Source organism: Ursus americanus, chromosome 9 (genome assembly GCF_024610735.1).
Source record: "Ursus americanus isolate L20-20 chromosome 9, mUrsAme1.1.p, whole genome shotgun sequence".
NCBI lineage: Eukaryota > Metazoa > Chordata > Mammalia > Carnivora > Ursidae > Ursus > Ursus americanus.
In genome coordinates this window covers 22,028,951-22,055,983 of record NC_142135.1, presented here as the reverse complement: position 1 = coordinate 22,055,983, position 27,033 = coordinate 22,028,951, and the positions used below count along the sequence as shown (strand labels likewise).

The following is a 27,033-nucleotide window of genomic DNA, read 5'->3' as shown; positions in this document are numbered from 1 at the left end:
TTTACAGGAATAATGAAACTCCACCCTTGTGTGGTGTTGGGTGTTCATTTAATACACTTTAACCACCCCATACCTCCCATTTGTAATGCAAATAAACTGCATCTTCCATCAGAACTGCTCACTCTCCCTCTAAGTCCAAGTTCTTAGGATTTATGTGCCGAATCAGTTGCAGGCTTTTTTCCAAAGGTAGTATCCAAAATCCGAGGCTGCCTTTTAGTCCAGGTCAATTAAACAATGTGCTTGGCTGTTTTCCCCTCACTTTTTAAGAGAATAATTGCTAGTATATGTAAAGTTTACAGTTGGGGCCTCATTTATTACAAATTTTGTCCAGGAATAATATTTAATTCCATAACTTATCATAAGCATCCTCCCCTACCCCCCTCCTAAAATATCAACTTGGTAGGGAGGTTAGAAATCTATCATAACCAATGACAGACATTCATGCACAAAAATAGCAAGTCTCAAGTTTAATATTTTATTGCCATATTTTGAAACAACTGGTTAGGCAGCTGCTACTGTTATCTTCCAATTATTTCTCATTTTTCCAGAGTTTTAAATGCAAGCTGTAACAAATTAAATCTAAATTTCTATATGCTTCCTTAAAAAAAAAAAAGACAGTTTCAGAAAACACTACAAAAAAAGTTGAAGTAGAGAGGAAGAAAGGGGTATTGGCAGCAAGAAAGAGAACTCTATTTTTAATGTCTACAATGATTTGTTTCTATTGCCTCCAGGTATGTGGATATGCCTTCCCACAGGTGGCCCATGCAGACTCCATTCTGAATAGGCTCTTAGGCTGAGACTTTGCAGTTTGCTAAAAATGCATTTCTCACTGCCATTTTTCTTAAGGTGAAGAAATCCCTTCACTGAATGTTGAGTATTTTGCATGCTCTGGTGTCACACTACCAATGGTGTTCAAATACCTAAGAAATTTCTCCCAAGAATAAATGGGTCATATTTTGGCGATATCAGGTCCAACAGGATTGCATGTGATTTTGAATAAATACAATGGCAGAGAACAGTGTGATTATTTTTTTTTCCAACATCAACATGCTTTTCATCATAAATTATGGGCCTTGGGTTTAACAATTACATTTTTGCTAAAAATAATAATAATAATAATTAATACCTATTTGAATCTTGTTTTGTTTCCTTTTGAAAAATAACTGTCTCCTTGACCCTAATTAGGGAAAGCCAAGTGTGAACATAGGAGGCAGACTGTCACAGTGCCTCTCCCTCCCGCTGCCAAGATTCAACAGAGATTTCATGTCACTGCGGCTTTGTTGAGCGCAAGGCTGCGGAGTGGCTCACACTTGCTATTCTTGCTGGTTTACATGACGTGGCTGCTTGCAGGTGGCCCCTGAGATCACTGTCGGGTAAACGAAGCCCTGCTATTGTATCAGGTTCCTTGTACGCCTGGTTTCAAATGCTGGTGACTCCGGGAGAAGGCCCCCTGGCACGGCACACAAGTCCCTGGACCCGTAACACCTTCCACCCTTTGTCTCCTCCCCCCCCAGGCCCGAGTTCTTTCTGCTCGAATCCCCTTCCTTCTCCATGACCTGGCCTGTTACTCTCCACTTCCAACAGAAGTGGCTACTCTATACTATATTGCAATGTTTTCCCCAAATCATCCCTGGCAACTTAAAAAACAAAACAAAGCAGAAAAACAAAACGAACAAAGAGATTCCCAGGCCTTATTTCACTGACTACTTAAAAAACTCTCCGGGCATTGACCCCAGAGCCAGACTCCGGAACCACTGCTCCGGAGCAAACTCCACCAAGCAAGGAATCACCCTGGGTGGCTGTCACAGTGCAGGTTTGAGCATGCGCATTGCGGACAAGCTCTGGGTGACGCTCCTCCAGGGGCCACACTTAGGGAAACACTTGTCCTTGGGTAAACCCCCTGAGGGTCAGGACACGTACTACCCTATCATTCCCAGTGCTGAATGGGATCTGGCACATTTGTCTGATGAACCCCGGAAGCTGCTCTGTCATTAATACGGCACCCAGGACAACCCATGGTGATCCCCATTTTTAAAGGGTTAAGTCTATGATTGTACTTTCATCCCACAGTGATGCTCCACTTGCAGATCTAAAACCCAGTTACCAATTTAGAATAAAGAGAAACTCAAAAGTGCTCAACGGACAGGGTAAGCAACACTCGATTCTCTTTAAGGAAAAATGCCACTCTTGTTGGTTGGCTGGTAGGTTGGTTGACTTTTCTTCTGAGAGGTAATGAGAGGCAAGCGTCTAGTACATGAAAGCATCAGGAGAAAAATATCGTTTTGTCCAAGTGTGCTTTAAATCGGGAGCAATGATTTACTGCTAACACTGCATTTATTCAGAATCCTGGGAGGATTTGCATGGCCAGCCTCTAATCACTTTCAGCAGAGCGCCCCACGACTGCCACAGTCCACTAAAACAAAATGAGAGATTGTCATCTGAGATTTGCCACATTAGGGCTTCATGAAAATACAAAATCAACACCTTTCTTTTCTCCCTCTCCTACCCCAGATGATTTCTGAATTTCTGTACATTTGTGAATTCACAGAAGCATGAACAGAATGACGTGAACATCACAAATGCAAATGTCTTTGTTCCTAACAAATTGCTCTAGCTTCCCTCCTTCCCTAAGTTTGGGAGTGGGAGGGAATGGACTCTACACAGCGTTTCATCTTAAGTTCAGAAGGCAAAGGCAAAGGCGAGTTATACTTTTCTAAAGCGTTTTGTTAGGAGTAGCTCTTACACACACACACACACACACACACCCTCAACTATTTTTTTTTGCAATGCTGCTTTGTACTTATAAAACTGACATCTGCATCTCTAAAGAAATAGTTTACTGTCAAAAGAATCTAGCTTAGTTGCATTTGCCTGAAATGTTTTCATCTCAGACCAAATTTAGAATACCCCACCACCTGTTTACACCACCAATCTCCAGCAAAGAAGCAAAAACTCACCTCTTCCATCCACTTCCCAGATGCAACAGTCAAGGTGACTCAGATATCCAAGAGGTTTTTAATTAGCCCCTAACTCCTTCTTGAGAATGTGCAACCTTTGTGCTCCAAACATTGCAGAAACACACATCTACTCCACAGTGCATCAGAGAGCATTTCCCTAACGGAAAGGTTCAGTGTATACTGGGCAGCATTTGAGCTCTCTACGAAATGCTGACGGGGGTACAACAGGGTTAGCAAACCGGGCGTAAGGGGTCAAAAGGTACAGTTATAAGTAAAGTCACGGGGATGTCATTTACAGCTTGGTGGCTACAGTTCATACTATATTGTATATTTCAAAGATCCTGACAGAATAGATCTTAAAGTCTTCACCACAAGAAAAAAAAATTTTCTATGTATGGTGACAAATGTTAACTAGACTTACTCACTTTGATCATATCAACTCAAGAAAAAGAAAAAAATACTGAGACAGAATAATACTAAAAAACAGTGAACAATCTAGGCTATTTTGGAAACAATATTTAACACTCTTGGAGCCTGTTTCCACATCTGTGAATGGGAGGTTTGTGGTGGCCAAGAGATCAGGCTAGGTCCCCTCCCACTCTAAAATTCTATTAAAATATTTGCAAAGTAACTTTTATTTTCCTATTACCGCACAAGGTTGCACCTTCTCAAATCTGTTAGGCCTCATAGCAGATAAGCCTTGACATATACAGGAGTTGGGTTAGGTATTTTTGAGGCTGAAAGCAACAGAAACCAAGTCAAAGGTGCTTAAATAAAAGAAAAAAAAAAGGCAGTGTTATTAAGAAGATTCAAATATGCTTTTATGAGACCCAAGGGCAGGAAGACAAACAGGGATGGAAAGGGACTGGAAACAGAAAATCCAAGTGTTAAGAACCTGGAGACATATTTTCATTTTTGTGCCTCTCTGCTTCTTCCCCTGCACTCCACTGCGCTACTCAGCCCTGTTACCGCAAATGGTTACACAAGGTTAGATATTCATTCTCTACTCAAGGAATGAGCCTGAATGGACACTAGAATCCCTGAACTCACTTCTGGTACATCAATAAGAAAAGGGTCCAATGATAAACACAGACACTGGGAGCTCACCACTGCAGCCCACACATTTAGGGGTTGCAGTGAATGAAGAGGGTGAATGAAGCAGTTCCTGAAATTGGTGGGGGAGGGGAGAGAGTGGTTCACCACAGAGGGGAAGATCCAAGACGAACGGAAATCTATGTTGGAATAAGAACTATGTGCCTCGAACTGGGTTGAGAAGGGAAGTTGTGCCCAGGACTGGTAAGAGACTCAAGACCTGAGCTCCAGTCCTAGTCCTGGCACCTAGGAATATGCTTGCTTTAATCAATCACCTTTTTGAAGTCTGGTTTCATCATCTTTGAGCAGGAATTGTATGTTTCTCAGTCCCTTAGTATTCTTAGTACCAAGCACGTTGGCTTCATAATGCATTTGTCCTCCTTTCCCATTCTAAATGAGAAAATATACGAGCAAGTACTTTGTGGGCTGTAAAATAATATATTAACGCAAGGGATCATTCTTAAAAGCTGACTCAAATGCAGTGTAACTAGTCTATTCACTTTCTCCAAGTAGCTGGGTCTTTCGCCTCCATAATAAAGGTCCCCCTTGGCAGGTATAGAATACCAGAGACTATAAGCCAAAACAATACCACCCGGCCATTAAGACCGGATAAGACTAGATATTTTATGTAGGCAGCACATGCATTTTGTTTCTTTGGCCCATTGCCTCCTGAGAGTGCATTTCTGTTATAGTACAGCGGGCTAGAAGTGGAAATCGTCAGCTGCAATTCCTCTCTGTATCTCATTAGAGGTCTAGTTTCCCCTTAATGCACATGAAGACCTTTCATTAGCAATAATGGGAGCTGCACGCATCAAAGAAAAAAATAGACCCTCACCATTGTGATCTAGGAGATGAGGTTACTGGGACACTTGCCTGCCTGACTGGAGAATTATGACATTCAGAGATGCATGATCAGATCAAGGAAAAATTAAAATCTTTGTGACGATTTTAAAAAATAAAGTGCAATTTAAAAACTTCAAAATGGAAAAGGGCAACAATCAAAACTAAAAAATCACAGGCAGACTGAATCTAGGAATGAGTTAAGCAAGTGAAAGCCAAATGACAAGATAAACAAAGGTGGGGAAAGATTACTCGGGGGATCTGACAAAATAAGAGCTGTTTCCAATACATACAAAGTAAAACATTGGCAAGAGAGACTATGGTCCAAGAAGAAAAGGCAAGGACCATTTACCGTCAGAAGCAGTAAACACTGCTGAAAAGTTAAACAAATCCTTTGCCTCCATGTCCACAAAGGAAGATGGAAGATGCCAGAAATGGCTGTGCCCTGGAGAAAGGTCAATGAAAAAAAAATATGACTGAAGGAAATAGAAGTGACACCTGAGTTTATGTCTTGAGGTTGACACAAGTGCCAGAAGCAATATTTTCCCACTGCAATCAACTCAACTATAAATAAGGAGAAATGGGCCACCCTGTATTGTTACAGGTCTGACAAAGAAGTGGTAGAATCCTTCACTCTAGTCCAAATGTAAAAACAGTAATTTGGGGATTAAAAGAAGAGAAAGTCATTTTTACCTTTCTTTATAGTATAACATCAGTGGATTAGGACTTTTTTTTATAGTTTATTCCTGGAAGGGAAGCTATATATAGAAAGAAGACCAAAGATGTATCTGCAACCTACTGAAAAGGGCTTCCAGCAAGTCCTACTATAAGCATCTACTAACCCCTCACCTCCTGAAGGTTCCAGGGAATACTTATTTAATAAGACTGAGGCTACATTCAATCTTTTCAATCAAAGAATTGAAAAGGAGTTGCCTAACTCACAGTTCTAAGAAAATGCAACTGACGTCAACATCAATCCTATGGAATCAAATTTGACTCTAATAAACTGATCATATGACAATTGATGTGAGGGCCTAACAGCCTCTGAGAACAAGAATACAGGTAATGAAAGAATTGTCTGGGATAGACCAAACCCCTATGGATTGGCCCGAACTCCCCAAGCTGGGGGTGGTGGCTCTTGAAAACCATTTCTGCATCTATGGATTTTATCCCTCAAATCACTATTGAGGCTTTGGTACAGTCAGTTATGGGTTCTACTTTAGGGCCAACCAGGCTTAAGGTACATTAAATTACAGTCTTTTTTCTACATGAAAAGAAAGCTCGAGGCAATGGTATTAGGCCACAGCTGTTTGCTCCAGCAAACTATAATTTCCCAGTATCTCTGGCTCCCCAGGCTCTCCCTCTCTCCCTGTCTCAAATAATCTGGAGTCAGATCAATCTCTGTTCCAATCCATGCAAAAAGGTTCAGGCTCTAATTTGGAAGTCACCACACAGTAAGCCAGCTCTAACTCCCCCACTGCACAGTCTTGGCTATGGGACGCAGAACCCACCCACTGCTTTTCCCCCATCTTTGTAAACATTTAAGAGACTCAGGATCTTCATCTTTCCCCTCATTATTCATCTACTCACTGCTGTCACAACAGAAGGAATCCTCTGCTGAGATAGACCAAAGCACTGTCTCAGGCACTGACGACTTGACCAGGCTCTCTACAGACGGGCACTTGGGTCGTTTGCTAAAATAGGCCCCATAGGCATTTGGCTTGACCCCAGTTTTGTATCACCTCTCTAAATACCCTTGCCCCATTTCTATGATAGGACTATCACAGAAAGAGATGCCCAATGAGAAGATTAAGGGAAAAACTTGAGAAATGGTATACATTTAATATGAATGAGAAATGTTTACTATAAAAATGGAGTTTAAAACTCAAATAATTCTTTCATAATACACAAGAGTTCAATGCCAGCATGGTTTGAAAGTGAAGGTTTAACTTAGGTTTTCCAAAGACTATCACAAAAATACAGTGTGGACAAAGTAGACACATTTTAGAAGACACTAAAATTTGAAATTTCAAGAGAACTAGGTTAACATTAAATAACCACATCTCAATTTCCAAGCTTCCAAAAACGAAGAAAAAAGTTCTTTTAGTTTACCTCAATATTTAAAAAATCAGGTTATCTGGGGCAGCCTAAAGATTCATTCTCAAGAATTTTCAATTAAGAATAATGCTGTCTTCTAGAAACTCATAAAGCATTATCAATGATTATGGGGTCAATTTCAAGTATGTTTTACTGTTCTGGTTTGTCACATTTAATTTTCCATTACATTAACATGCTAGCTTTTTCTGTGTTTTTGTTCTTGGGTAAGTGAATGATTTATTAGACCTGGTACTCAGTTTATGAGCTTTTCTCATTTCAACTTGAAGAAACTGCAAATATTTATAGAAGATGAACCATACGTATTTGTTCCTGAAAAATGTCAGAATATAGCACTCAAATCAAATGCCGAACAGAAGCTATTCCCTAACACTACATACTGTGCAGATTTAATTTCCATTGACATATTTCCCTAAACAGTTTTCCCCACTACAGTAATTCCTAACCCAAAAACTCCTGAAATCTTCCGTTAAGTGTGCACTCACACATTACTCTGAGTTATGGGTATCTAACAGTCATATGGAATTTAATAAGTAACCACATCTTTAAATAACATAATTGAATCCTATTAATCTTACACCAGGAGGAAAAATAATAATAATGTTTGAACTGATTTTCCTTCCTTTTATTTTGCTCTTTGATACTTCAAGAGTGTTTTAACTCACAATATAATTCCAAATCTAGGCAATTAGAATGCAAGGAAATAAACCAACAGAGTACACAATTCACAAGACAGGCACCATGACTGGTTTTGTTTATCAATACGTCTCATCTGTGTAACACAGTCACACTCAAATATGTGTTAACTCAAGGAAGCACCATGGGTGGGAGTGCAAATCAGTATAAACTTTCTTGAAGGCAATTTGGAAATATAGGTAAAAAGCCTTAGCATTTTATATACTCTTTGACCACTAAGTCCATTTCTAGGACTTTATCCTAGAAAAATTAATTCATGTGGGCAAGTACCTTAATTCTAGAATGGTCAAAGGCCAAAGCTTTTTAAAAGCAAAACCCTGCCAACAGCCCAATATCCTGAATAAGAACTTAAGAGTGTAGCTGTCGTCATAGTACGTACTGAGCATCTGCTATGTACCAACCACTGTTCTAGGTGCTTTACCCCAATCTTCAATACACTTCAACACTCCCACCCTCCCTCCCTATAGGGTAATAACCCTTGTCCCCTTTTCTCCTCTCATTTAGATGAGGTAAGTGAAGCACAGGGAGGGTAAGCAACTAGTTTAAGGACACCTGAGAGGGAAAAAGAGTCAGGCTGCAATCCAGCTGCCTGATCCCAGATCCCCAGTGGTATCTCCAAAACAATGTTGCCGGGGGGGGGGGGGGAGGATTTCTCAAGTCTCCTTACCCCTTACCCATTCTTTCTGATTTTCCTATGGCCATGTCTTCAAGGTGAAAATCACAAAATAAAAGTCTCACAGGCACAATTCCACAGCTGTAGATCGCACTGATTTTGGTGTTACAAATAGCAGGATTTTTATGATTTTTTTTTTTAAAAGATTTTATTTAAAGAGACAGAGAGTGACAGAGAGAACACAAGCAGGGAGAGAGGCAGAGGGAGATGGAGAAGCAGACTCCCCACTAAGCAAGGAGCCAGACACAGGGCTCGATCCCAGGACGCCAGGATTAAGACCTGAGCCGAAGGCAGACACTTCACCAACTGAGCCACCCAGGTGCCCCTTGATTGTCATTCAAATATGAAATTAAAAGGTTTTTTTTCTCCCCTCAATGTAGTACTGTCCTTCCAATTCTTCCTTCCCCATTTATAAAACATGTCAGCAGAACTGTGTTTCATTGTATGGAAAAGATAAACAAAGAAGTCCTAAATAAAAGAAAAAAAATACATACTGAATTTGATTTTCATATAAAATATGGCTTTTTTTGATGAAGTTTAAAAAAAAAAATTCTAGTGCCTGATTAATGACCTATGAGCATGGGGACTGGCTGACCATCACCTGTGGAAACGAAAAGGCAGACCAACAAGAAGCACGCCCATGAAGCCTGGGCTTCCAGGGGTACTAATTTGGGATCAATGTAGTAAAGGATTCCCAGGAGGTGGCAGGGCCGCTGGGTCAGGGGTTAGGACAAGCAGCACTGGACGGTATGTTGAAATGCGGCACCTCAGAGCAGCAAAGGTGACGGAGCCTGAAGGTGTGAGCCTGATGTAGCTTCTGGTCAAATCTGGTTAGTCCTTTGGAGATAAATAGTATAAGCAAAACAAAAATAAAAAGCTAGATATAGTATGTGTAAAATCAAATGAGCAAGCAGTCAAGGTTGTTTTATTTTTATTTTATTATTAGCTAGAAAGTAGGCAAGCGTATTTCTCCCAAGAATTGGCCCCATGTGATCTCAAGAGTCCATGTTAACTCCTTTTCTGGAAACTTCCTTTTCTCAGTTGTTGTATTCTTGAAGAGCCTGGGCCATGAAGAGTTTGCCCAAGTTTTGGGCAGTGAACTCCTTGATGTTCTGGCAGTAAGTGTTAATCTGGCCTGTGCATTTGGGAAAGTGAGAAAGAGTCACAATGTTCGACAAATTATAAAATGACCTAGAACACTAGGCAAGCAAGAAAATCAGCACAATACACAATCACCAGAATTTTACTTTGTTTTGTTTTGAATCAAGAGTTTACAGGAATCAATTCTGTTTGTCCATACCCTTATAATAAAGAATGTAAATTCTTCTGAAAATAAGCTATCTTCCACTCCTGGTTACGTGGAGACGGAAGAAAAATGACAGCAATTAAGTGCATATTAGCTATCAATCAAAAGGTACTGACCATGGAGCTCGGACGCACGCTGTTACTAAGACAAGTGAGAAAACAGCACTGGCTCTCCTCAGCCAGGTACAAAGGAGATACCAAATCACAGAACTGCAAATGAAATGGACCCACCTGACCCAGATGTGCACAAGTACAGTTGTTTTCAGGCTGTGCTCTGGAAATATTAAGGGATCCTTTTCTGAGCCAAGACGGAGCAGAAGCAGAGAGTCCCCATGAAGAAAGGGGTCCATCACTGCTATTTAAGTCTTAAAACTAATTATCTAATCTGATGCAACATTTGTGCAAGGTATTTTATATATATGATACAATTCTGCTTGAATTGGACCTTCAGTAAGGAGTGTGTCTTGGTTTCCTGAATTTAGTTTACATGTGTTCTAAAAGTTTTAAGAATTTGGAATCTGACTCCCCCCCACCAACACACACACACACACACTGAAAATGTATATATAGAATTGAGAAATTGTGGAATATTAGCTTTTCTTTGAGTGGGATTCTCACTCTAAAAATTCTCACAGGCAACAAGCTGATTGAATCAAACAGTACTTAGCAACGTTTATACAGAAATAAGGTTATCACAGCTAAGTAAGAGCAAACTCCTACCAAGACTCCACCGCTGAAAGACAGTGTTACAATGGTAGATGCTTCCAAAGTACATCCAGAACCGCATGCCTATGGCTACGGTATAAGTCAGCGCAGGGGATCCAAGCACCCATACAGACATGGGTGCTGCGCTACGCTGGAACATGAAAAGCAAGCAGCTTGAGCTGAATGATCTTCTGCGTCATGGAACGTAAACATTTTTCCCTGGTTTCTATGAAAGATGACTCAAATAAAACCTTCCCACTTTAGAAAGTTTATAATGCCATCTCAAAAACGTTTAGATAAACACGGAGTGAAGAAGCACTGAAAGGACCTTAGAAATAACAAAGACTGACAAATTCTTATATTTCAGAAATTATAGGTGCTAGATTCAAATTCATCAGTCAGCCATTTTAAATACACTAGATTTAGGATTTAGTTTTGTGTTTCTAAATCTCTTCTTGTCTTCTGCTCCCTGAGGAGCAGAGGAACCAGCCGTGTCCACAGGGGCTAACGGTACCTGCAATGAGCAGCGAGTCCATCCTGGCAGGAGGCTGAGGGGGCTTGAAAAGCTTGGACAAATCCTCCTCAGGCAGTGGGGGTTCTCCTCGACTCTGGCGCTGCATATTCTCCTGCTGGCGACGCTGCTGATACTGAAATTCAGAGAAGAAATGATTTGGTTATTTTTCTCTACTTGAGGAGAAAAAAAAAAGGTCTCCATCAATTATGCAATCGGCAAAACCCCACTGCCCTGAATTTCAACCTCAGTTTTATAAACGGTAACCCACGGTAAACCCTCCTCCTAAGAAGCCAATAAATATGGCAACAAAGGAAATTTCTTTGTTGGAAACTCTAATGTCACTTTGAGCTCTAAGAGCCTACAACTAATGATATGGAAAAAGCAAACTGGTTATGTGGGAAACTGGAGGCTTAAAAGGCAAAGAAGCTCGTGATTAGTGAGTGAAGGGGAGTGATTTTGCCATTTATGACAATGGAGTAGATGAGAGCATTATAAGTATGACTCATCTTAACTGTAGTCACAAGGTAATTAACCACCACATTGGGGATTTTTTCAACTTTATTCCTACTGACCAAAACAACAATAATGCTGATGATGTTGATACTGTAACACCATCACCATCACTATTATTATTATAGTAGTAAATACTTCTACTAATCAGCTGTGCTTTTAGCTCTATAACTAAGAATGAATATTAGCTTAGATAACGCTTCAGAAACTGCCAAACTGTGGATTCCTAGGATTCTCAGAAGAGAAGGTGGGGATACATCTAAAGGTACGGATCAACTACAAACTTACTGAGCAAATTACAATTAAGAGGTAATACCTATGGGTTCCTTACAATGGCAGAGGGAAAATACCCCACATGGAACCTTTAAAAGGTCAGGTAATGAGAAACCAAGGTGGGGTAGTAAAAAATTTAGTCGTTGGGCTCCTAATGAAAGGAGTACCTTGCTTTTTGCAAAGATTTCTATACTCCTTATAGGGTCTGAGGGTAGAAGCTGGACAAATCTAAAAAGGGTTATGAATGGTGCTGGTACAAATAAAAATCAAATGCAAAATTTGAAGACTCGTAAGACTAGTTTCCAGAATCAACTGTCTCATAGGTAAGATTTTCAATCTGATACTTCAGATTGCATCCTTTCCCTACCGGAAGAGCCAGCAGGAGAATGGAATCAAGTGAGGTTCTTTCTGTCCTTCCCCCCACCACCCTCTATAAGTTTTTCACTATTGCCATCTTTACCACCCATCCTCTTTTCAGTTAAAACGTATATACTTTATAGATTTACATGTGTTTTTTAAATTCCTAAGCACGGTAGAAACAAAGTATTTTAAATTTCACTATATATGAAGATTGATATTAAAATTTTTAAAAAAAATAATATTCTCAGAGCCATTTAAGTTGTAGTTGAGCTGAGAACTGTCTAGTTAACACCACCTAGTTTAAACTACATTTTAATGAACACACAAGTAGTCCTATACAAATGCTTTCACAGATAAACATTCTAGAATCAACTTATCTATGAATCAAATGCTATAAGAACAGTTCAGAGCAATACAGTCCAGAAACAATACTCCAGGAACTGTGAAAATCACACAGCCTTCAAGAAACAAGAATAAAGAGAAGGTTAAGTGGCCACAGCAGTGTATATGTGCATACGAGAATATTCAGGTAGTTCCAGGGTTTTATCTGTATTATACCATCTATTTCACAGCAGTTGGTCTATTATTTCCTATCAAAATTGCTTGCTCTTAATCACAATTGCTCAGTTTTTCAAATGAACTGAAGATTGCTAACTATGCTGCAATGAGCCACTACCAAACCAATTATAGTTAGTAAAGAAATGAGCTGTGACACTCCAGAATCTCTTTTGCCTCTGATTTTCTCAATAAATGTATCTCTTATTTGCATAACACCGCCATCGCGATCTAAGCTTAATATACCGGCTCTCTTTAAAACAGGTATTTTTAAGTACAACTTATAAATAGTATGTGATGATAAACTAAATATGATAGAGTTACCAATACTCAATGCTTTATCAAATATAATTTTGATCATTTTGAAGATAACTCTTAAAGCACCATACTTAGAAATGAATTCTGTGTTTGTCGAATATTCCCATAACACCAACCTGATGTTTCTGCTGCTGCTGTTTACTCGTGTTCCTCATGTATGTGTTATATTTAACTATATCTTGGCTCATTTCATCCACTCTGTCCATCAGCAACTGTAGATTCTTCCCCAAATGGTTGCTGAAATGTAAAGTAAATATACTGACATGTTATACTTTAAAGCAATAGGTCTGCTACTGCTCTAAACACTTCTAAGATATTAAATTGATTTGCCATTTGCTAAAAGAATGAGAGAGCACACATCCACATAAAAGCAAGGGGACAGGAAAGAATCGGAGTCAGCCAGTTATTAAACTTTCCATACTGAACCCACACCTGTAACCACCAGAGCATCTGAAATAGCTCAGCTTCTTATTATCAGAGCATACATGTATTAGAGTGGGAGCTGTTAAATGTATCTAGCAGGTTATCTCTAATGTACATTTTCTGAACAACCAAGTTCAACCTAAGCTCAGTACTCCTGCACCCTTTTCCTTAGCACCACCCCCTCCCCAACTGTGCTCCAGAGCATTTAAATGAGGAGCCATGGAAAGGAGGAGCCATGCAAACACACTAAGACCTCTGGTACATGACTCCTCTATCGAGCAGGTTCTAAAAGAACAACAACAGCATTTATTCTGTAAAGCTAAATGAACAAAAAAAAAAGAGGGCTCCTTTCCTCTTGCCCTTCCTAGAATCCATATACAGTCATTCACACTTCTTTTTCTCTCCAGAAATTCCTACTGCAACTCATCTACCAAAATCATCTTATAAAGAGCTCATGGTTAGTACGATGACCACCATATTCACTGATTTCTGCCTCCAACTATCTCCTGTGGTAAAGCCTGCTATTATGTATATGTACTTTAAAAATAACTAGTTAACAAACAGTATTCATTCATTCATTTCAAACAAGTATTAAGCACCTATTATGTTCTGACTTTAGTGTTAACAAACAGAGAAATGATAATGAATGAGACATTCATGGTCTCTATCTTCACTGAACTTACAAATGATGGGGACTGGGGAGGAGAAAAAAGGTAGAAACACTTTAGATAGTATGGTTGCCCTATCTCTTTCCCTTATGGAGAGGACAGGCTGAAAGCAAATGTTTAGAAGGAATCAGCCAAGCAAAAAAGTATTCTAAGCAGAAGACAGCATCAGTGCTGAATGCCTGAGATGGGCAAGAACGAGGCAGATGAAAAGAAGAGGTCTGGAACGGCTAGAGCACAGTGATAGGTTACAGAGGTCAGACAGAGATGGGAAGCCTCTAGCTGAACCACAGATCACCCCACAACAGTTAGTGTGAATGAGACCCCTCAACTCCAACATAAATGGTGCCCTTGAGTTGTACCTGTATGTGATTTATTTTGTCTTAAATTTTAAAATGACCACTCTGGCTGCTATGCAGACAACAGACTGGAGAGTAGAAGCCAGGAGATGAGTTAAGGGCCTATTGTGGAGTGCTGGCAAGGATGTAGAGAAACTGGACACCCATACATTGCGGTGGGAACGTAAAATAATGGTTAAGATGGCAGACTTTGTTACGTAAATTTTATCTCTACTTTAAAAACTACACACACACACACACACTCATACACACACAGAATCTACTGTGGTATTACAGAGAGAACAGTGGTGGCTTGGACGAGGATGGTGGCAGTAACATGGGAAAGCATGAGAAAAATGGGCAGAAGTGAGAGAGAAATCAAGAGTGACTCCCAGTTTCCTGGCTTGAGCAGCCAAATGCTGGTTATGGCATTTACAGAGAAGGGGCAGGCTGAGGAAGGAACAGACAGGGAAAGTTGGGAATAAATGAAAGTAAATTCAGTTACAATATGGATCCTAAATGGACTGTATCTGTAACCTGGAGAAAATTAGCAAGTTTTAGCTCTTTCTTAAAGAGCAGAAAAGCACAGAATGGGTGTGTGTGTGTGTGTGTGTGTGTGTAAATAAATGTACCCTTTAATCCCAGGTCTGGCACTATCTACATAACCTTGGCCCAGTGACTTGGCCTAATGACTTAATCTTTTTTTCAAATGTTTCGCTTTTTTGAAAAAGTGCTTTTTTCAAATTAAGTTTTCATATTTTTCTTATTCCATTTTAATTTTGTGAATCGTTTTTTAACTTGAAAATATTTCTTTTTCTTTGGAAACAAAATTAAGTATTTGTTTCTGTTTTCTTCTAATTTCTTACCAGTTTGATTTTAGCTCACCTCTAATTAAGTGTCTGGGCCTATGTGAAAGGTGAGCAAATAAAACAGTTTTTTCTACGAAGTAGCTAGTCAAATGTCCAGGTCCACTGATTATATAGCCACACGGTGTTCTAAACACCTTCAAGATTAAAATTTAACAATACTCTGTCGTCTAAATTCACTCTTTCAAGACACTCTGTTGAGTACATGCTTACTTTGCTAGTCACTCTGTCGGAAACTAAGGATTAAACTATGTAGACACTGTTGCACTCCACCCATCCTGGTGAGAAGACAGGAATGCAAACAGATAAACATAGCACAATGGTGTCATTGCTCTAAGAGAATGGAAACATAAAAGATAGTATGGCAGAACCAGATGAGAGTTTCCAGATTATCTAACAGCTGAATTTAGAGTTTTCGAAGAGGAGGTGGAGACAAGGAAGGTAGGAGGGACACTGCCAGACACTGGGTGAAGGCAGTGTGTTCGGACACTCTGGCATGAAAAGCATAATGCCTTTGAGAACTGCACAGAAGGGAAGGACTGGGAAAAAAGAGAGCAGTGAAACTAAGACGCAGACAACGGTCACAGCACAGAGAGTCTTGGAAGCCAGGACTAGAAGTTTGGATTCCATTCTAAGGACAATGCGGAATCAGCCAGAAAGTTAAGCAAAGGAGTAATATGATCATAGAATTTGCATTTAGCAAGATCACTACAATGAAAGAGGAAAAGGTTAAAAGCAGGAAGTTAGGAGACTGCTAAAGTAATCAGGAATAGAAATAATGAGGCTCTGGCCTGAGGTAGCAGAAGATACACAAATAAGATGAAATCACCCCAGCAATGTACACATGAGGAGACAGACCCGAGGAACACTGATATTTAGGGATGAGCAAAGAGGGCTTATGGAGAATGAGAAGGAACCTAACAATTGCAGTTGCAAAGACTCCCAAAAAAGGTATTTCAGGAAGAAGGAGTCATCAACATATTACATGTTTAATTGTCTACAACAACACCCAGTAACACAGTGATAAAGCTGTCCTCTGTGACTTAAGTGAGAGCTCTGACAGCATAGAATAGATGGAACACGAAGAAGTCTGACTATAAAAACAGATGAATACAGGGCGCCTGGGTGGCTCAGTCGGTTAACCACCAAACTCTTTGATTTCGGCTCAGGTCATGATCTCAGGGTCCTGAGACTGAGCCCTGCATCAGGCTCCGCCCTCAGAGTGGAGTCTGCTTAAGACTCTCTCCTCCCTCTGCTCCGTTGCCCTACCCACACTCGCTTGCATACACTCTCTCTCTCTCTCAAATAAATAAATGAATCTTTAAAACAAAAACAAAACAAAACAGGTGGATATGAACCAAAAGGTGAAAGGAAATGGATAATAATGGTATGCGATCAAAAAGTGCTTTTTGTTGTAACTTTGTTTTTTAAGATGAGAGAGACTTAAATTTAAACATCCTTATTCTTGGGAGATGTATGTTCAAATATTTAGGGGTTAAAAGTCATGTCAGGAATTTACTTTCAAATGGTTCAGAAAAAAAAAAAAGTTACACATTTATGTATATAGATAGAGAGCAGGTACAAATGTGGCAAGATAGACCACTGGTGAATCTAGGCAAAAGGTTTATGTGTGTTCATTAGATTGTTTTTCAATTTTTCTGAGGAGTTGAACATTTTCATTTTTTTTTTTAATGGGGAAAACAAATCAAGAAACCTAACAGAGGGACGCCTGGGTGGCTTGGTCATTAAGCGTCTGCCTTCAGCTCAGGGCGTGATCCCAGAGTCCTGGGATCGAGCCCCACATCAGGCTCCTCCGCTGGGAGCCTGCTTCTTCCTCTCCCACCCCCCCTGCTTGTGTGTTCCCTCTCTCACTGGCTGTCTCTCTGTCAAATAAATAAATAAAATCTTTAAGAAAAGAAAAGAAAAGAAAAGAAAAGAAAAGAAAAGAAAAGAAAAAGAAAAGAAAAGAAACCTAATAGAAAAGAACCAATATGGAGAGCAACTGAAGATACCTGAGGTAAGAAAGTATAGGAAGAGCCCAGTTGGATCCCAAGAAGGCAGGATGGACAGGAATGGGACAGTCCTAAGGAAGAGGGCACCAACCCTTCCATCTCTACCAGTGGAAGAACTGAGGCCCAGAGAGCTAGCATCAGATAGAAATGCTATCATTACTATACAATTAGTTGTTAAATAAGTCATTTAAATATATGCTGAAGTGCAAAAGGAATTCAGAGAAGAGAAAGAGCCTACAAACCCTACAACTGGGTGATGGGGAATGGGGTAGTGATATTGGAGAAAATCATAAAGGAGAGCTACTGCCATATGCAGAGAGAGATCTATTATTTGTTCCCACACCTTAAATCCTAGAGACTGACTACACTGATTATAAGCAATAAGAAAGGTGCTACCAGAATAGACCCTCTGATTCTACACCAAAAAATGTCTTTAATATAAAGTACTATTGTTATGTATTGTTAAATATATGTAATTAGTGAAAAAACAAAAGCACAGATACATGGTCTTTAAACATTTCATAACATTTTTATTACTACAATGTCCTTCAAAAAATATACCCAATAAGATACACTCAAAAATCTGTACAACAGATCTTGAAGGGCAAAAGGAATTAAAATAATACCCATTTCACAGATAACATTCACAGGAAATCAGGTCCATTACCAAGAACAACTTTATGGGGATCTTTTCAGTACCAATTCAACTAGAATACTGAACCAGGGAGTTACTGTTAGGAGTTTCAATAATACAGCCTTTTCTTTTATTGTCAAGGAAACAAAGAACTGAAAAACAGCTCACTTAAACAGATGTGAACCAAGACATGCAGTGAGAAGTCTGCTCTGGCTAAAGTATCAATTTATTCTTAATGTATAATGCCCACCCTTAGTTTACTTGTGTAAAGAGGAAATAAAAACAGAATTGTTTCTTCACGTGTGAAAAGCTGAAGGATTGGGTAACACATTTTTTAAAATTAATAAAGGCTGTTACGAAACAGCCATTGCTAGAACTTCCATCCAATAAAATTAAAACTGAAAATTAAAAAAAATTTTAAATGAAAGGAAATGTAGTATGTTTTATTCACAGCCTAAGACAAATATATCAGGTAAACCAAAAAAGTGGTATCCACATACGGGTTGTGAAAAGCAAGACCAAGCAAAATTTGAGGAGCTTCTTGGGCATGATTTCTGAAGTGGTTTCTTAGAAAAAATTTTATGGTGACTGGCCTGACTACCATCATGCTATTGATGCAAGAAATTAAAATCCGAAGGGTACCCGGGGGGCTCAGTCAGTTAAGTGTTGGACTCTTGATTTCGGCTCAGGCCATGATCTCAGGGTTGTGAGATGGAGACCATGTCAGGCTCCACACTCAGTGAGCGTCTGCCTGACATTCTCTTTCCCTCTCCCTCAGCGCCCCCCCCCCCCGCCCCGCGCTTGCCTGTTCTCTCGCTCTCAAATAAATAAATCTTAAAAATAAGTTAAAATTTGATACGTACAAAGGTTATATTTCAGTCTTTTAAAATAGTATTATCAGTCTGGATGAGTATAACAGCCCATCAGTATCGGCACTGCCTTCAGGGTTGCTTCATTTTTTTCCTTCCAACAGGAACACAAATTTACCTTTAAATAATTTCACTTGAAAAGGAAAGGGCCCCTCTTTCTATTTCACATAAAATACAGAAGATAAAAACTATAATAAAATATTTGTCTAGATCTTAGTTGCAATGGCAAACTAGGAGCATTTTCTTGGTTATTATAAATGCTGTTTTGGACAAACAGGCATTACAGACCAGCTCATTGGTAATTTAAAGCACAAAAGGGCTATATTTGTTTTGCATGCTCAATACGCTTGGGAAAAGGTGAAGGCATAAATTATATAAGCAAACACTTTCATGTAGTAAATTTAAAATTATTGTGTAACTATATGTACTTAATACATCAAATTGTAACCTTGCATGCTAAAGAATGTTCTTAGTGCAAATGCTTTAAATACAGGTGTGCTGAGTGTGTTTGTAAAAGCAATAAAGAAAAGTATGACCTTCTAAAAGAGACAAATTAAAGGACTATTATGAGTGTATGTTTGCAGTCAACAGTATACTCTTCAGTGCCAAATTAGTCATGCAAGCTGGCTGTATCACTTAGCACTCCGCTTACCATGCAGTTGCCTCTCCTTTCTCTACACAGACTTTCTAGTGGCCCTATGATGGATTCATGCGATACAAAGTGGCACTTCAAGCACGGTCCTATCCATCCCAGAGCACGGACAACAATGCTGGGCTCTCTGGTCCTCCTGGGTTCACGCTACTTGTCTTCTAACAAAGAAGTACAGAGTCTGTATGTTCTTTTGTACAAGCTTCTATCTGGGATTAGAGAAATCTGACAAACAACTGAGCCTCTATTCCAAACTGGTTGCTTTAAGAAAACACACTTTTTTTTTTTTTTCAGCCATCCAACAAATGCTTATAGACTGACTACCTACTCTATTTAATTTCATTGTACAGGTCTGCTGCTAGCATTCTCCTACCACAAAACAATCACTAAGACCAAGCTTAAAGGGCACTTAGGAGTAGCTATCTATACGATTCTGCCTATATTTCTGGAAAGAGCAATAAATGCTAGGAAAAGAAACATTAATTCCATAAAGGAAATAATCTGTTTGGAACACCTCAGTCAGCACTTTACCAATACAATAAACAATATGTAGCAACTAGACAGCTAAAGCAGTCACAATGGAGGAAGTTATGTCACCACTGTCTAAGACAGCAAAAGCCAGTGTCAGGTTCAGAAAATTCTAATTTTACTAGAAAATCCACATTGAAAATTCACTACTAATAGGGTCTGCATCTGAACAAGGGCAAGTGCCACCAGTAAAACAAAGAAGCATTTTCATATTTTTCCTGAGCATTATTAAATATTCAGACATAATACTATAAGCCTCCAATGACAGTGTACAATAAATAAAGCTAATAAGCCCCCCAACAACAACAAAAAAAAACCCTCCCCCATGGGCATTTATGCTATCAAAGCAAAAATGATACAGTAAAGGAAAGGCATCAGAAGGTTCTTAAACAGGAATTATTAGTATTCAAACACTGTTTCACTTTATCAGTTTGACCTTTCTCCTGGGATCTTAGCAGCGCTGGACTAATTCTACATGTCGTTACATAGGTCTCAAGAACCTCAAAATGTGCTTGGGTAATTTTTTTCTTGATCCATGGGTTAAATTCTAAGTGAAAGAATCTTTTACAGAAAGTGATTAAAAAAGGACTTTTCATTAGACAGGGCCACTTACCTGCTAGCAAGACTGAGCAATTCATGTTTATCTGCTACAGCTGACTTCTTCTCAAGCTCCCACATTAGGACGTTGATCAGATGTGAATTTTTAATTACAATCGGCACTTCTTCAAACATGTGCTCAAAGGTGATATTTCCCTTTTTCAATCTGTGAAGCATGTTAAAAATACTTTAGTCTGGTGGTCAGAAGTAAGTGTTAAATTGACTATTTCATACATTTTCCCTAATTACAGGCCCTCTCCAAGATCTTTGTTTCATTAGCACTCTTTAAAAAAGAGAGAGAAACTAGTTTTACAGAGTCAAGCGTAAGTCGAATGATTTGAATAACACTGAAAACAATCCAAGTTTGAGCTATAAAGCCCAGAAAACAAGATTCTTGGCAGAAGAAACTATTCTTTCTTAGTAATCAGGTATCTTCAAAATTTCACTGATACTAAAATGTAAATGTCATGGGAAGTTATGCTATATAATCTTTATCTAAAACATTTAAAATAAATAGCTAGAACAGAGAAATACTCAGTTCTTGGAAAGTTCATTTCAAAAGCCTACCCAACTAAAGAAATTAACAACTAGCAAAATACTCACAGGATATCCTATATACAATAGTTCAGAACACAGCAAGAATGCAATTTCTCATTAATTTAGTTGTAACTATCATACCCAGGAATTGTTCATGAGTTAGCTTTTAAAATCTTTTGCACCTTAATTTCTTTAGAAGTTATTAGGAAACTAGCAAAAACTGTCTGTCCTGCATGAAATCAAAGCCACTAACTTTAATTTAATAAATCAAAATTCCCATAATTAACAGAAAATGAAAGAATTTTGAATTTTTTAAAATTTTAATGTAAATATTCCAATGCCATTATGTAAGATCATAAAACAGTTTTACTGATCAATTCTGTGCATACTTATCACCCATAAAATTTCCAAAATGCCACATTCCTTACTGATACTTTAAAATGTTTATGTCTTTCCCATCCCCACCCCCATGAAACAGGAGCTCAGAAAGTAAGACATACAGCTCACAATCATCCTGACACAGAGTGCACAGTCTGACAGCCGCTGATCACTCGTCCCATCTCCTTTATTTAATCATCTATTTCTTCAAATTCAGTAGCTAATTAATTTCCACTCCAACTGAATTCACCCACAGTGAGAACAACAGATGAGACATTCCATAAAGAACAGTTTAAACATGGAAAGGGAGAAATCAAGTGGCACTCGGCCACGCAAAAGACTTCTACCGTCCACATGGCAAAAGCATTACCACACCACCACCACCAAGGATTCAATAAATGTGGCAAACTAAAATCTTAAAAGGAAAACAGCCAATGCTTTACCATTCGCCGCACAGGCCCCCAAACACTTACGCTTCAGGAGAAAAATCCTTCTCTTTACAAACTTCCATCAGTTTAGGAGTCAGTCTGTATGCTTTCAGCGAGAGAGACCCTTGGGCAGTTTTTATGGGATCTCAAATAGGCAAAAGAGAAAGAAATTACTAACAATTCTGCCAGTGCTCTGCCTGAATGACACTGGTTCTAGGCACGCTGTTACTTATACAATCTTTGCAAAATGAAGATCAAAATAAAAGATGAAAACTCAATTTGAAGCAGACTAAAAACAGTATAGTGAACATTTAAGTGAAAATGTAGGAATCCTATCATCCTACTTGTAACTGGTAGAGTAACTTTCTCCCTGACGTAAAACAGAAGATTCAAAATGAAGTTATTTTCAAATCCATTTGTCAGCTTGAATCAGAAATCTTGATGAAAATTAAACATCTCATATGTTCTCTACACCTTATATTCATATTGTGTAATTAGAAGAAAAATACTAATGACTATTCAATGTGAAAATACACTGCATGCATTTGTGTACTTGAGTCGACTAATTTAAATGAATAGCCCCGCGAACAAAATGTATCCATCTTAGTAATCACTGTCCAAATTTTTTAGTAAAAACAGATTCTAAAAACGAAATGACTAAAAAGTGCTATCACAAAAGTGTCTTTTTAGTTTCAGAGAAACTCATTTTGTCAAAACTAGCTGCTTACACACTCCATGAGTAAGGGAGCTTAGCACTTGCTGCATGATAACGGCTCCGGCATGCCAATATTCGCCTAAAACCTGTGTTAACATTCATGTTGTCTGAAACTTAACACAGTGAAACTTTTAGCAATAGGTGATAAAATGAAAACCAAAATAGATTGAAACAAGTGGAAAATTCATCAAGGTCTGATGATGCAATGTTTCCAGCCAATATAAGTACACTTTAACAACTTGTTCTTTACTGTAATCCAATTGTTAACATACTGAAACAATTTTGGGGCAGCTCATAAGATTGATCGTATTCATTAGTATTTTTTCTGACAGATACTCAGGACGTTACATTTACTTCTCAGCTGGAAACTATATGCAAGTCTGCCAGATATGGCAAACTGTGAGTGTTTGGGGAGGGGGAAGGCTATAAAGCTGTTAAATTGCCTACAGTTCTGATACAGCACAGAACATCTGGTCTGGAGAGCTTGAGGAAACACCATTAAATAGGCCGAAAAGAAAAAAATCTTTGTGCTAAGAAACAGTCCAGGTTTTGTACGCTGCTGTCAGAGGTATAAAAAAAATTTGGCACGCTGTGTTATGATTGGTCAGTCACGTACAGAGCCAGACACTCTAGCAATTGGGGTTTGTTAGACATCTGGTCTAGTTCCACCAGCCCCTTCACATGAGGGAGGGGAGATGGAGGAATAAAAATGAAGCAGCTACTCCAGCATTCCAAAATGTACACATCAGGGCTCTGATAGCAAGAAAAATAAACAGAAAGAAGGAAACCCTGTCTAGACTTAGCTGCTGCTGAGGCTGCTGCAGAAACAGGGTTGGTATTTACTTGCGAAGGCCTGCCAGGCTGCTCTTAGAGGCAAAAAGACAGAAAGCAAAAATAGTAGTAATAACATTAAGGGAAGAAAAGAATAATAAAGGAAACTCCTACTAACCGTAAATGAGAACGACAGATTCTTCAATGGCATGCTGGTAACTGAACTGAGAATCCAGGAGCGCTCGAGTGACGAACGAGCCATAGTACGTGGACTGGTACCAGCCCACATGGAGGTGATCGATGTTGACATGGCGGAGGCTGCGCATCATTTCCATCTGATATTGGACTAGATGACAGGGAGGAACGGGTAAAAGAAAAACTATTTAGTGATGCCACAAATAGCAAAAACAAGACTTTTTGGAAACGGGTTTTTACACAACTATTTATTAGCTAAAGGGAACAGGTTTCCAGATTCAAAATTCATTCAGTTCACATATACCGAAAATGAATTTAAGCTTTCAAATCATTTCAAATCACTGAAGCTTTCCGTTTTTCATTAATGAGATAACATACTGTAGGAAAGTCACTAAAAACACACAATAATAATGCCTTGTTCTAAACAAGAAATTATTAAATGTGGTTTCCACTCCTTTCTTAAAACTCTTAAAAATAGTAAATGTTTAAGAAAAAATTTGTATAATTGCTAAACTGGCTGGTTTTAAGACCTTTCATTTGAATTAATAAAGTGAGAATACTTATCAATGTCTCCTTCAACACAGCTTTTAGAACTGAGAAGTTAAAATCATCAAGAAAATGAATAGGGAAACAATTAACTACCACATTATTTAAATGTGAACAGAATACAAGCTGTAGCTGATTTAAAATGTAAGAATTCATTTTTGCCTTCATCTGGTGCCCCCTGCTGCATATGCTAAATTTTTAAAAGAATTCTTTTTTCTTGTTTGTGTGTTTTTTTGTATTAAGTAACAGATATTAATTTTTCATTAGAGTTATAGGTTAATCACCATGTATAGAATGAAAAGGTTGAAAGACTTTTACTTTCATCAAATTAATGACTATAATGTATATTATTAACCTAAAGCAGTATTATTAAATAGGTGCAAACTGAGACTACAATTAATAAAAGATTTTAAAAAGCAATATAGCCCAATAATGAGTAGCAAATATGCAATACAGGAGAAAATTTTATACTCGACATAATACCCACGTTATTCCTATTATAATGAAATGTACAACTATGTGGAGTAACTATATTGGCTTAACTTGGAATCTAATCATTTCATCAGGTTTTAGAAAAAGTAAAGTTATATGCCTGCCATTTCCTTGGTTATAGCACTATGGTTTTATAAAGCAAACAAGACTCAGGATCATAAAGTACAAAAGAACCTCCCTCAGATCGTCACAATCTTATTTTCCAACATTTGTTACTAGGCAAAGAAATTATAAATCTGCTTATTCCAAGGAAGGTTGTATTTCTCATGATAAATATGGCAGCCAACTTTTCAACTATTCAAGATAGGTTTTTCAGTTTTTCTGTTTATATACAACATGATGGCCTCAAGAAGAAGCAGCAGAAAAATAATGATAATCTTATGTCAATTATCTTTTATCTTAAATTTTTGTCTCTCTAGCACATGAGAGACCTCCTTCCCAGGTAGTTTAACAGATTCGTACATATCAACCACATAAATATGGTATAGAACCATTGCTATGGCCTCTTTCTGCTTTAAAATTCCCTCTTTTAAATTAAAATAAAATCACTCATTTGACTAAAAAGTTCCAATATCACAAGTTTAAAACAGGAGCCAATACTATTCGTTTTAAAGGAAAAGAGAGAAGGAGATGGAGAGAGATTACCAAGCAATTGACAGTACAAACATGATTTTATAAGATGATTTTTTAAAAATCAGTATTTCCAAAATATCCGCCAATGTACAATTTAGGTGTAATATAAGCAGAAGTTAGATTCAATTTGCAACAGTAGAAAAAAGGAAAGACTTGGAATCTTGAGATCTAGGTTCTCGTCCTAGCTCTTACATTTTTCCCATGGGGAATCTTGCTGTCCAGTTACTGATCCTTTTCTGATGCTCAGCCTTCCCGTCTCCAGAAAGATCGGAGAGCACATCACAGTCAAAATGCAACTCCACCGTGTTCATTAAATATGCTACTCCTAAGTAATAATTTTTCTAGAGACTAAAGCAGAGCCTTCAGCATGTATTAATACTTAAAAAATCCATTTCTCTGGAAGAGAGTCTGTAATCTTACTAAGTCTCTCCCCAAATAGCCTGAATACAATAGGTTTTATGACAGCATTTTCGGGATGCAGGAGGTAAAACAAACTCTATGATTAGTAGCAAACCTCTAAATTCCTTCTTCACCCAGAATCTTATCTACTTTATAGCCCCTTGGACAAGAATGAAAATGAAGTATTCCTCTCAGCTAGAAAGAGACTAAGGGATAGGAGGCGTGTAGCTCTATGGGAAATACCACCGCTCCCGTGTATTTACTTCTTGAGAATTGAGAAGTAGAGACATGAGCTTGCAAGGCTCTAATAAAAATTTATTTTTAAGGTTTATAAGAGTTTTCATATGACCTAAATATGGCAAATGAATATTAAAATGTAAGGGGTAGAACAAGACAGGTAAGCTCATAAACTGCTTCTAAAAATCTACAAGGTACTGGGATTTCACTATTACACAAAAAATATAGTCTGGGCCTATTCTATGTGAAATGTCCAGATATTCTCTATTTTGGTTTGGACTTACCACCCCAACTTTAAAAATTAAAAAACACAACTTAATGTCCTCTTGGGTGTCACACACAGAAAGAAAGGATCTTAAAGGGCTGCAAGTGATGGGGCATCTGGGTGGCGCAGTCTGTTCAGTATCCAACTCTGGTTTCGCTTCAGGTTGTGGTCTCAGGGTCGTGAGATCAAGCCCCACATCAGGCCCCATGCTGAGCTCTGTGTAGAGTTCCATGTAGGGCTCCACAGTCAGGACAGAGTCTGCTTAAGGTTCTCTCTTCCTCTCCCTCTGCCCCTTCTCCTCATGATCTCTCTAAAATAAATAAATAAATCTTTAAAAAATAAAGGACTGTAAGTGATCTGTGGAAAGAATGAGCTTCAAAGTAAAGCTGGGGTGCACTAAGGCCCAGGCCTCACCAAGACTATTCATATGAGCCTCCAGTAAGTGCACAGTTCAAAGAGGTAAGTTTAATTCAATAACAACAAAAAAATTTAAGTGACATGTTTTTCCATATATATAAGCTGAGGAACAAGAAAAACCTCACAGCCCACCAAGTGAATTGCTTTGTCTGCAGACTTTTCAGTCTGTGTCCTCCCTTTTAATGGTGACAAAGACGTGTGACTCTTATCTCCCTTCACCCACACAGTGTTGCCTTTCTTCCTCCTCCAACCCAAGTTTTCAAAAAACACAGAACCAAACCCTGCAAAAGTATCCTCGCAAACCTAAGTAAGGATAAGAGAAACACAGCAGACTATCCCACTAATACAGTCTCAAAACCAAGCTCCTGGCAGCTACCACCAGTCAAATGATCTGAGCTGCCACACAGCTAACACCTGTCTACCCCTCTGGCCTATGGAAGACACAAGGAAAAAATCGTGAAATGGTGAGATGCCAGTAAATTTCACCCAGGAAATAAGGAACGACCATTGCAGATTCTAACCTCCC

General features: G+C 38.6%; 1 protein-coding gene across 1 annotated transcript in view; it reads right to left on the bottom strand.

Moving 5' to 3' along the window:
- Positions 1-9,293: 9,293 nt before the first annotated feature.
- Positions 9,294-27,033, bottom strand: part of EIF3H (eukaryotic translation initiation factor 3 subunit H) — a 92,855-nt gene continuing 75,115 nt past the window's right edge. The window contains exons 3-8 of the mRNA XM_045805762.2: positions 23,502-23,669; positions 21,883-21,982; positions 20,511-20,660; positions 13,030-13,150; positions 10,898-11,030; positions 9,294-9,508 (exon numbers count right to left, since the gene is read on the bottom strand). Of these exons, the coding sequence (XP_045661718.1) occupies positions 9,411-9,508; positions 10,898-11,030; positions 13,030-13,150; positions 20,511-20,660; positions 21,883-21,982; positions 23,502-23,669 (770 nt within the window). The 3' untranslated portion in view covers positions 9,294-9,410. The remainder of the gene's footprint in view (positions 9,509-10,897; positions 11,031-13,029; positions 13,151-20,510; positions 20,661-21,882; positions 21,983-23,501; positions 23,670-27,033) is intronic.